General features: G+C 36.9%; 1 protein-coding gene across 5 annotated transcripts in view; it reads left to right on the top strand.

Annotated features, from left to right (window-relative positions):
• Positions 1 to 5,384, top strand: part of LOC129061725 (sodium channel protein type 1 subunit alpha) — a 101,829-nt gene extending 96,445 nt beyond the window's left edge. For all 5 annotated transcript variants that reach the window (XM_054562471.1, XM_054562470.1, XM_054562468.1 and 2 more), the window contains one exon: positions 2,117 to 5,384. In XM_054562471.1, the coding sequence (XP_054418446.1) occupies positions 2,117 to 3,294 (1,178 nt within the window). In that variant the 3' untranslated portion in view covers positions 3,295 to 5,384. The remainder of the gene's footprint in view (positions 1 to 2,116) is intronic.
• The last annotated feature ends 7,329 nt before the right edge of the window (positions 5,385 to 12,713 follow it).

Raw genomic sequence — 12,713 nt, 5'->3', positions numbered from 1 at the left:
TATACAGTATCTAGATTCTAGATAACTCTGTTGAAAAGAGTATGAGAAGTTTAGTCTGATATTTAGGAAATACATTGCATCAGAGGTATGGGCATAGAGTTATCAGCATGTAGATAGGAGTGGAAGTTGATGGCAAGATAAGGAAAAGCACAGAGTGAGAAGAGAATAAAAATAAGAATAAAATGTTAGCAAATGCATATAGTAGGTTCTTTAAGAGTATCAGGTAGAGATTTTCTAGATTAGCCTGAAATGGGCTTATAGTAATAATGCACAAGAAAATCAGTTAATTGAAGAAGTTTGTGAGCATGAAGTATTCATTCTTTCCAAAACCAGATGATATGATTAGGTCAATATTTAACCATCCAATATATGTCACCTTTGTTGTGCAGATATATGTGTCATTCCTCACTCTGAAGAAGTTGGCCTTGTATCCAATTCATATGTTGTAGGTAGCCTTTGATACCTATACTAATCCATGGAGTGATCATTTGTGGATAAAGTAATAAGGTTGCATGTACCTCTTTTCTCACTTTCTCTCTCTCTCTTTCTTACACATACCAAAAAAAAATAATACACACACTTATGTGGCTTACTTATTCTTTACAGACTGAGTCTAACTCAGAGACACTTGGTTTATTGAGCTCCCCTTCAGTACAATTATTATTTAATGATTTAAAAGGCAAATGAAGCATTTTTTCATGTGCCCATGAAAGAAGAAACTCCTGCCCTTCACAACAGCATGGATGGAACTGGAGAACATTATGCTAAGTGAAATAAGTCAGGTGGTGAAAGACAAATAACATATGATCTCACCTATAAGTAGAACCTAAGCAACAAAACACATGAGCAAAAATAGAACTAAAGACATGGAAATAAAGAACAAACTGACAGTGACCAGAGGTGTGGGGGAAGGGGTTAATGGGGGAAATAAGGGGAAGGGACAAGTCAAGGAACATGAATAGAGGACTCATGGGCATGGACAGTGGGGGAAAGGTTTGACTCTGGGGGTTGGGGAAGACAGGGCGGGGGAGAACAACAGAGAAAAAGGCAAGACAACTATACCTGGACAATAAAATAAAAAAATTAAATTAAAAGCAAATGGAGAAAGAAGTTAAAAAAAAAAAAGGCTGAGAGACCAATGTCAGAGACAGCATCAGCCCTGGATTCTTTTAGAGATGTACCAGAGCATATATAAATAAATATATAAGAATATTATAGATGAAACCTGGGAGAGTATTACATTCATGAAGAGATGAAAATAGCATCAAACTCTGCAGATACTTTTAGATGGTTAAGGACTGAAAAGAGGATATGTGATTTGGCATTTTCAGAAAAGTATTCATATAAACTTGTTCTTATATTGTTGGTCAGTGTTGATTCAGCCAGAATTGAAAATTTTTAACTTTTTTTTAGATTCAGTCTTGGGATTTAAATAAGCTAAAAATAGTTTATAAACACCTCTCACAGACAAAAAGTGCTGTAAATGTTTATTGAACTGAATATTGTCTTAGTTCAGAGTGCCATTACCGATTACCACAGAACGGGTGTCCTGAACAACAGAAATTTATTTTTTCAAAGTTCTGAGGTTAAAATTCTAAGATCAAGGAACCACCATGATGGGTTTCTCATAAGAGCTCTCTTCCTGGCTTGTAGATGTCCATTTTCTCACTATGTCTACACATGGCTGGGAGCGCAGGGCTTGGAGAGAGACAGCGAGCTCTCTAGTGTCTCCTTTGATCAAGGCGCTCATCTACCATGAGGGCCCCACCATAATGACCTCATCTAAACCTAATTATTTCCCAAGGGCCTTATCTCCAAATCCCATCACATTGGGGGGCTAGGGCTCTAACATATGAATTTAAGGATTAAAAAAATTCAGTCTACAGCAAATATTGAGTTAATTTAATGTTGAATGTCAAAATTATGATTTATTTATACTACATGTTATATATAATTAAATACTAAATGTTATATGTATGTCAAATGAAAGATTATGTAACTGAATTTCAGAACTCTTAACTTTACATTGAAGCCTTGAGAGAAAATTAATTATTTTCATCACAACTTCTTCTCTGGTTGACATTGTCATTTTTTTTTTTTTTTTTTTTATCCATAGGCATGTTTCTGGCTGAGCTTATAGAAAAATATTTTGTGTCCCCGACCCTGTTCCGAGTGATCCGTCTTGCCAGGATTGGCCGAATCCTACGGCTGATCAAAGGGGCCAAGGGGATCCGCACGCTGCTCTTTGCTCTGATGATGTCCCTTCCTGCGTTGTTTAACATCGGCCTCCTGCTCTTCCTGGTCATGTTCATCTATGCCATCTTTGGAATGTCCAACTTTGCCTATGTTAAGAGGGAAGTGGGAATTGATGACATGTTCAACTTTGAAACCTTTGGCAACAGCATGATCTGCCTGTTCCAGATTACCACCTCTGCTGGCTGGGACGGGTTGCTAGCACCTATTCTTAATAGTGGACCTCCAGACTGTGATCCTAATAAAGTTAATCCTGGAAGCTCAGTAAAGGGAGACTGTGGGAACCCCTCTGTTGGGATTTTCTTTTTTGTCAGTTACATCATCATATCCTTTCTGGTTGTGGTGAACATGTACATCGCTGTCATCCTGGAGAACTTCAGTGTTGCCACTGAGGAAAGCGCAGAGCCCCTGAGTGAGGACGACTTTGAGATGTTCTATGAGGTTTGGGAGAAGTTTGATCCCGATGCCACCCAGTTCATGGAATTTGAAAAACTATCTCAGTTTGCAGCTGCCCTTGAACCCCCTCTCCATTTGCCACAGCCAAACAAACTCCAACTCATTGCCATGGATTTGCCCATGGTAAGTGGTGACCGGATCCACTGTCTCGACATCCTGTTTGCTTTTACTAAGCGGGTTCTGGGAGAGAGTGGAGAGATGGATGCTCTCCGAATACAGATGGAAGAGAGATTCATGGCTTCTAATCCATCAAAGGCCTCCTACCAGCCAATTACTACGACTTTAAAACGAAAACAAGAGGAGGTGTCTGCTGTTATTATTCAGCGTGCTTATAGGCGCCACCTTTTAAAGCGAACTTTAAAACAAGCTTCCTTCACATATAATAAAAATAAAATCAAAGGTGGGGCTAATCTTCTTGTAAAAGAAGACATGATAATTGACAGAATAAATGAAAATTCTATTACAGAAAAAACTGATCTGACCATGTCCACTGCAGTTTGTCCACCCTCCTATGATCGGGTAACAAAGCCCATTGTGGAAAAACATGAGCAAGAAGGCAAAGATGAAAAAGCCAAAGGGAAATAAATAAAAACAAATAAAAATAATTGGGTTACTATTTGTTTACAGCCTGTGAAGGTGATGTATCTTTGTCAACAGGACTCTTTTAGGAGGTCAATGCCAAACTGTTTTTACACAAATCTACTTAAGGTCAGTGCCTACAATAAGACAGTGACCCCTTGTCAGAAACTGTGACTCGGTATAAAGGGGAGACAACCTTGACAGGAGGTTACTGTTCTCATTACCAGCTGACACTGCTGAAGACAAGAGACAAAATGGCTACTCAGACTGTAGGGACCAGTTCCAAGGGGTGCAAACCTATGATTGGGGTTGTTTAACATGAGACACTTTAGTGTAGTAATTGTATCCACTCTTCGCATTTCAACTGCCACATTTGTCACATTTTTACAAAATCTGTTAGTGGATTCATCTTTTTTTTAATCCATATGTTGTTTATTAATGTGACTATTTTTGTAAATGGGGTTTCTGTTGGGAAATAGATTAAAGGAACTCTTTAACAGGTATGCCACTGGGACTAATAGCAATCACATGGCCCTCCCATCTGAACGAAGACGTGGTTTGCATGAGGGCATGCTACACTTAGAGATCATGCATGAAAAACAAGTCACAAGGGAAACAATGAGTTCTTAAATTCCATCCATGTTTCTGGGAGGAGTAATTCGTTCATCATTGGAGGTGCTTTGCTCATCTTGTTGTTTTTGTTTTTCAGATCCAGCCCCTAGACCAAGGGTATCATTTTGGGGGTTGGAGGTTGGCCATTAAATCTTAGCAGGTGCAAACGTCATTCAAATGTCTGGAATCATAAATATTATGTTTCTGTTTATTGTATAAAAAAACTGAATAATGAGCATTGCTTCTCCCCTGAAGACTGAATTGACCAAAAGAATCCTTTATAAATTTCTGCTTAATCCTGCACTTTGTTTAGCCATCTTCAGCTCAGCAAGATCAACACTGTATATGTCAATGAAATGCTATTTATTATGTAAATAGTCATTTTACCCTGTGGTGCACGTTTGAGCAAACAAATAATGACCTAAGCACAGTATTTATTGCATCAAATATGTACCACAAGAAATGTAGAGTGCAAGCTTTACACAGATAATATAATGTATTCTGTACCATTATAGATAGTTTGGATGCTATCAATGCATGTTTATATTACCACGCTGCTATATCTGGTTTCTCCCGCTCCTCAGAATCTCGTTTATGAGAAACTATATGTCAGTGGTAAAGTCAAGGAAATTGTTCAACAAACTTCATTTCTTTAAGTCATTAAGCAATAGTTTGCAGCAGTTTAATAGCCTTTTGGTTATTTTTAAATTTTAAGTGGATAACATATGGTGTATAGCCAGACTGTACAGACATGTTAAAAAAAACAAAACACTGCTTAACCTGTTAAAAATGTGTTTAGAATTTTATAAGCAAATATAAATACTGTAAAAAAAAAGTCATTTTATTTTATTTTTCAGCATTCTGTACATAAATATGAAGAGGAAATTATCTTCAGGTTAATATCACAATCACTTTTCTTACTTTCTGTCCATTGTACTTTTTACAGGAAGAAATTTGCTAAAAAAGAAATGAAAACAAGACTGGGTAGTTGTATATTTTGGCTTTTTTATTGCATTTGCTAATTTTAGATTATTTCATAATTTTAAGGGGCATAATAGGTTCACAACTCACATTCAAATTATGTTTTGCAATTGGAAAAGGGCATAAAATTTTATTTACATTTTTGGTAGCACCTGCACTAAGGTAGTGTTTATTGTTTTTCATTTTTCGTCCTTTTTCTTCTAACTTCTGTTTACATTTTTATTTCTTTACAATCATGCTGCTTTAGGTTGCTCTAAATATGATGTGGGTTTCACATTTTCCCCCACAAAAACAGAGAGTAGTATAAACTTATACAGTCAATTACATCAGGACATTTTGTGTTTCTTACAGAAGAAGCAAATCATAGGCTCCTCTTTTTCTTAAAACTACTTAGATAAACTGTATTCGTGAACTGCATGCTGGAAAATGCTACTATTACCCTAAAAGATGCTAACCAACATTAAAAATGTGCAAAACTAATAAAGATTACATTTTTTATTTTATTGTTTGCCAAGTTACTTTTCATTAGAATTTTACAACAAGGTGCAGATATTTTTATTCTACAAATTGGGGGAGAAGGGGAGCTGAACACACATCCCCGCCAAATGGGTGTACCTGGGCTGACAGTAAGGTGTGTCTCTGTTAGGAGAAGGAACCAATATCAGAGGATAAACTGGTGGTTCCAGTAGGAAAAGTATGGAAACGCAGGTAATGCTTCTTATTGTGCCTCAAGTGGGTGACCACTTGAGGCACAATAAGAAGCCCTTAAATCTGTATTACAAAAGTGAAAGTTGCTATGTGTGGCTTGGCTCTCTAGTCCGCACCTCTGGATCCACGCTTCCCCGTGCTTTTCCATCCTGCTCTGAGTGAAGGTGATTGTATGCATTGCGTCAGTCTCCTCAGTCAACCTCTTACTCTCTAGCTTCCAACTGCTTTGGCCAATGGGAAGCCCCTACAGGAGAGCACCAATGGGAGAAGAGTTAACTGGGTATTTATTCCCCAGATCCTTCTTTGCTGGGTTGCTCTTGGCTGGCAGTTGCTACTTTCGATCACCAACAGTGATGCTTTGGGTCAGATAGCACCCTCCTACAATGAGAGCTACTTCCTTGGGGATCATCAGGTCGTTCATCCCTATGCCCCATGCTCTTTTAGACCTGCGGCTGGACTTCCCGGCTCCTCGTGAGCTTTTCCCTAGCCGTGCCAACACCTTTTAAAATGCCCGTTTCGTGAAAATTTTCTCTGTTGCCTCAATTTGGGTTACCATCTGTCTCCTGCCTGGACAATATGGTGATGAAATAGTTTTCGAAAGTGGACAAGAGGCAAAGATTTGTCTTGAGTCAGCTTGGAGGTTTAATCTAACTGGCTTTGGCATAGGGAAATAGTAACTGAAGGAACTACAATGAAGTCGAATGCAGAATCCACAGAGATCGCGGAAAGGTCACTGGAGTGGTCCAGACAGTAAAATGATGGTCTAAAAAAGGCTTATCTAAATTGGAGTCATATGATCTAAATTCTGGTGCTGCTTGTCATCAGAAGAGCACAGTCTCAGTCACGAAGCCTGACGGGAGAACACAGCCTCAGCGAGAAATGCAGCAGGCGTGCCCAGTGCTTCCCTCGTCCTACAACTGACCTCGCCTCCTCATGACATCATAGTCCTAAAACAATGTGACAATTAATTCTGATTTATCAATGGCTGAAAAGAATTTCCTATTTCCAACCAACATAAATAAGGGTTATACAAGAATTTCTACAGGTTTTTTATATTCCATCTTCATACCAGTACTCATGAAAAACAAACAGAACTGGTGAAACATAATCACATAAAGCACCACATTCATTTTTGTATTATTTTGCATAATATTTTTGTGCTAAAAAGTAACTTAATGATCATGGAATGGAGTGATGTTAGTAAGACACAGTGAACAACTTGAAGGGGGTTCTTACTGGCCAAAATGGGCAATTTGATATCAAAATAGATAGCAATAGGAACAGGTTGTAACCAATTGAATAAAATAAGAGTCTGCCAGTATATACTGATATACATAAATAGAGAAAGGAAAAAAAATCTCTTCCTTACAGTTGAATGTCAGCTAATAAACGTAGTAGAAATGATGGAGTTAGAAAGTCACTATTTAGCTATCATCATGACAATCGATTTGTGGAAAAATAATGAATACTATAACTCATGGGAGATTTCACTGAGGAATAAGAAATTTATATTGTTTCAAAGTATCTCTTCTGTATTATTTTAAATTTTTTAGAAAAAAGAAAGTTTACAGTGGAGAAATCTAGCAGACACTACCTTTAAAGATAACATCATCATTATAGGACTGACTATATTGAAAAGACACAATTTTCTGGTGTCCAGTCAAAATTGCATAAACAGAATTTAACTATAAGGAAAATCAAATTGAGAACATTCTATAAAATGATGACTGAACTCTTCAAAAATGTTAATGTCACAAAAAGCAAATTTTTAAAAAAGCTAAGGCATTGCTTAAAGTTAAAGAGCGAAGAAAACTAAACACAGTGTTTGATTCCGGATTGGATACTGGGCTGGGAACATAATAGTGACATCAACATTACCGAGAAAACTAAGTTTGAGTATAGACTGTTGATTAATAGCATTCTAAAGGCATTAATTTTCCTAATTTTATAAATCTAGTGTGGCTATTACATCACCCTAGGTAATATCTCGCTCTTGGAAAATGCACACTACACTGTTTAGGGGTGAATGGAATGATATTTGCAACTCATTCTTGAATGGGTTCAAAGGAAATTAATTATATGTGTGTATGTAAATAAAGATACATAGATATAGATATAAATATGTGGGTATTTGGGGAAGGAATAATTTTTTGTCACTGCGGTGTTAATTGAAGTAGTATGTGTATTCATGTGTTCACTCTACACACCATGTGTGTTTTTGGCATCCTAGAATTTATTATTGTACCCTCAAAATTAGATATAATATCTCCACTTACCTTAAACAACACTGTATTTTAACTACTCTTGTTTCCTGGGAGTCATCACTCTGAAGAGTCACTTACATGATTACATTCTTTACCCTCCATGATAATTTTTATATTGCTAAATGTAAGCCTATTTTAGGAGAAATCTGTGGTTGAAGCCCCAGAATTTAAAGCTAGAGAGATGTAGATTGGAGCCATGCGACCTAAATTCTGGTGATGGTGTCCATGTCCTAATCGAAGGTGGCTGGCTTACTAGCTGTCGGATCAGGGGCCCAGGCGTTGCCTGGGTCTAAGTTAATCGCCCCAAACGTAGCTCCATAGACCAGCGCCCCCATGACAAGGTTTTCATGTGCCTACAGTCAGCCCAGATTATAAAGAATAATGTCATAAATATTTATAAAGTTGAATATTTCAATTTAAAGATTTATATTGTAAAAGAGCATTTTTGAAATTATTTTTTAAAGGTTAAAATTATTTGTGTGTTATAGCAGGTTATTCGTTTTAATATTTCCTTTGGCCAAGTTAAAAACTGGCAGGCTTGAGTTGGTCCTCCTATTTGTTGTGTTTTACTAGTATATGAAGTCAAGGATCTAGAAACTGCTGGGATAGACAACTACTCAACCTTAAGTTTGTATGACTGCATGTGTGTGCCAGAAAGTTCAAGTGTTAGCACTATATAAACTATATTAAAGACAGAAAATACGTGCTATAATTGTATATTCTGTCACATATGCACTGAAATTCATGTTATTATGTAAGATAATAAATGTTTCTGAATCACTATGAATTTATTAAAAGGTTCACGATAAAAAATATGACTTCAGTCAGGTGCAGCCAATAGTACATTTCTTCCTCGCACATGGGAATAGTCTATGAAGCTGTCAGTTAACATTGATTCAATCAATGTGGCAGCAAAGACACTAGGAAAATATTTCAAGCAACCAAATATTGTTGGGGAAATTGCATCGCCCAGAAATTCTTAATGTCACAAGTGGATAATCTGCAATATCGACTCAATGTTGTTCAGGTTCTTTATCATCCCCTCAGAACACCCGTATTGCACATAACTGGCTGTTACTTCACCAAAAAACATGAAGACATTGTCATGAACTTCAACTTCTTTCCTCTCCAATGAAAAACATCTTCCTTCTCTTCCCTTCTGTTTTCCTCCCTTCCTGTCCTTACTCCTCTCTTGGCTGTCCTTTCTTCCTTTCCCCCTACCATTCCATCCTTTCCCTCTCTCCTTTTCCCTCCATCTTTCCTTTCCTTCATATCTTTCCAGAGACCACTTTTCTCCATTCATTTCTACGTACTGGGAAGAAAATGAGTTATTTTCTTCTCTTATTATCTATTCTCTGCCTCTTTCTGTCTGGATTTGCACTTTCAAAAATTTTTTTGAATCTCAAAAAATAACTTTCCTCAACTCTGATGCATTTTTACCTACAGGCCCATTATCTCATTCCTTTTAAAAGTCATCTTCTAAAATCAGGGTTCTATATTTACCACCTTAATCTCAGTTGAAATTCAATGGAATATAGATCCCAGTGATATTTATGAGAAAATTTGGCTGTGAATAATCTTGTTGGCATCGAATTTTGAGTTTTCAAAATGCTATGCTGGCTATTATCCTTCTCAATAACATTAGGAGGAAAGGAGTGGAAAATACAAAAGATGGATACAGGAACAAAGAACATTACCCATCTGGAACAAAACTGTACCTACTCTCTTCCTGGTTATCATGAGTTATATCTTCTCTGTTTAATGTTTATTTAGAAAAGCAGGATGTTCATAGAGTTATTCATCTTAACTGCAGCATTTCTTGTTTTTTTGTTTTCCAGGAATGTAACCCTTATTTATGAGTGTATGGAGACCAAAAATTTTTTAAAATAAATATATAGGAAATTATATTTTGTGTAAATTCTTCATGAAAAATATGTTGACATAGAAATTTTAGCTTGCTCACTGGACTATTAATGACTGCCTTACCCTGTCTTGAACTTGCCACAATATGTGTATATTTCATGGGAAAACATCAAGATACTGGTTTTTCTTTCCTTTTTTCAAGCTGTGTGAAATAAATTGTGACTGACAATTCAAATACCAAACCAATGCTGACTTTAATTCTTCCAAAGCACCTTCTTTCTCTCTTTAATGCTTTCATATCTGGCTTTTACTACCATCAGTCTACAATTAGCTAAATTCAATGATCTTTTCTCAGTCATCATCATATTTCATGGGTTTTTAACATTTGATAGTGATGACCATCATCACCTCCTTCATTAAATTATGTCTTCCTTTGTCTTCCATAAAACTCAACTATTCTTGGCCTTCTTTTATATTTTAGATTCTTTGCCTTTACTGTTCATTAATTTTTCCTCTCCTTTTAGGTTTATACTGCAGCACTGACCTTTTTGCTGAGCCTATGCTGCAATTCCAGTTTGGTCATTTACATTTGAATATTCAGCTATCACCATCAACTTAATATGTCCAAAACTGATCTGACTATATTCTAGTCCTCTCAGCCATCAATAACACTAACATGTTTTCCCAGTATGTCATTGTTTGCGTTATCCTTCTAGCTCAGAAAAAGAAGTACAAACTTACTCTATGGGAGAACACAGGGGTGATTACAACAGTGAACTCTGATCTGGCTTGAAAGAATCAGAGGCCTAGGGCAGCCTGAACACCGGAAATATTACAGAATTGTGGTTCTAGCATGGATTCTGGAGCCAGGTTTTTCTGGGTTCAAATATCAGTTAAATTATGAGATGAACAACCTTGAAACGTTTCTTAACTCCTCTTTGCCTCAAGTTTTTATCTGTACATGGTAATAATTTTTGACAGGATTAAATGACTTCATACAAGTAAAGCTTTCAGATCAACAATTCCAAGCATGTAGTAATTACTGTATGTATTTCTCTTGATGGTGATTACCGAAGACATATACGAGGACAAGAAACAGGACGGCATGTTCAGAATATTCTCAGACGTTCAATATCGGTCAAGTGAAGAATGAGCACTGACAGCGACCAAGAGGCAAGTGGGGACCAGATAATGAAGAACCGCAAATGCATGTCAAAGCTGGAGCTTTAACGTACAGTGATGAAGAATCATTAAGGCATTTGTAAAAAAGTGAATGTAGAGGGAAGGTGCTAGTTAGAGCAGATTTTGACTTTCAGAAAATGGAAACAGAAAGCAGGGGCATAATTTAAGAAACTGCTGGGGAAAACAAGCAAGCGATGATGAGACGTAAGTCTTGACCACCTTCCTCATCTCTTTTTCTACCTCCTGAAACCAGAACTGTCCCTCACGATTCAGTGACAGCTTCCTTGTTTCTTATCACTGGAAGAGAATTTCATCTCCTGTGAACTCTATGGGATTTTGAAACATACGTGCAAACCAGGATAGAACTGTTATTACTATAAATTAGGCTAAAACAGCGGGCATTAGCGAGGACTCTTGTAGGCAAACCAGGACTATGGATTTCTTCCTCTTATCACCCTTCTCCTCTAGTTCTGCCACAGGACCACACATACCAGATAATGTCCTATAAACAGAAACTAGCCTTAAAGGATACTTTGTATCCTTTATAGTGCTTTGTGCACAGAAGGTGCTTGGTAGATAGTTACTAAATGAGCAAATAGTCAATTAATTTTTAGCATTGCTTTAAATTGTTCTTTTAAATTTATTTACCCCTCTAAGATCTTTTCTTCTTTACTTGTATATTATAACAGAGGGCTGTCATTATATGTAAAATATATAAAATAATAACATATCATAAAAGTTACAGATCAAATTTGGCCTATAGTAATATTGGATATCTATCTGTATCATCTATATCTATAGATTATCTATATCTATCGTCTGTCCGGGAAAAGTCCAGCTATTGTTAATATAACAAGAATGGTTTGCACAACATCAATGTAACCTGGCAGCCAAGGAGAGAGGACTGGAATGCACATGCATGAACATTGATGACTTCACTGTACTAGTCAGTGGGGCTGGTAGATGCTGTTGAGTGTGTGTGTGTACTGTGCAGCCTTCACATTCAAAAAGAAAGAGCAAGTAGAGCAACAACTCTGCATCACATATTGCATTAAGTTTCAACATTCCTCTGTGGAAACTATTTCCATGACTCAGAAGGCTGCAGCCATGGGCATCTGGTGACTGGTAGCTTCATTACAACAACACGCCTGCCCATGCATCATGTCTCATGAAGAGTTTTTTGGCAAAATTCAAATCATCCAGATGACTCAGCCCCCTTACAGCTGAGATTTGGCGCCCTGCAACTTCTGGCTTTTTCCAAAACTAAATCACCTTTGAAAGGGAAGAGACCTCAGACCATCAATGAGATTCAGGGAAATATGACGCGGCTGTTTGATGGTGACTGGGAGAACTGTGTGAGGTCCTGAGATGCCTACTTTGAAGGGACTGAGGCATCACTGTCCTATGTACAATGTTTCTTATATCTTGTATCTTCTTCAATAAATGTCTCTATTTTCATATTACATGGCTGGATACCTTCTGGACAGACCTCATATATATAATAAATATTTAAATGAACATATATTACATCCATAAGAGCACAAATACTTTTTCTCTATTACCTGTAAGAAATAAATATAGGTGTAAGTTAAGTATGGGTATACATAGATATATACATAAATATTTCCAAGGTATAAAAGTCTATAAATCAATTTTTAACCCTTCAGATTTTAAGGGTTATATAATACCTCTTTGCCATGGAGAGCTATTTCTATGGTATAGCTATTGAACTTACCATTTTTAATTTATTCCTCTAAAAGGGATTAGGGCTTATGGATCTTGTTTTCTCTTCAGCATCACTTGGCCTGATTCTAA

The sequence above is a fragment of the Pteronotus mesoamericanus genome, unplaced genomic scaffold, assembly GCF_021234165.1.
Source record: "Pteronotus mesoamericanus isolate MK-2021 breed Mesoamerican mustached bat unplaced genomic scaffold, CSHL_Meso_final scaffold_651, whole genome shotgun sequence".
NCBI classification, from domain to species: domain Eukaryota; kingdom Metazoa; phylum Chordata; class Mammalia; order Chiroptera; family Mormoopidae; genus Pteronotus; species Pteronotus mesoamericanus.
Note: the sequence above shows the minus strand (reverse complement) of the source record. Positions and strands in the feature narration are given on the sequence as shown.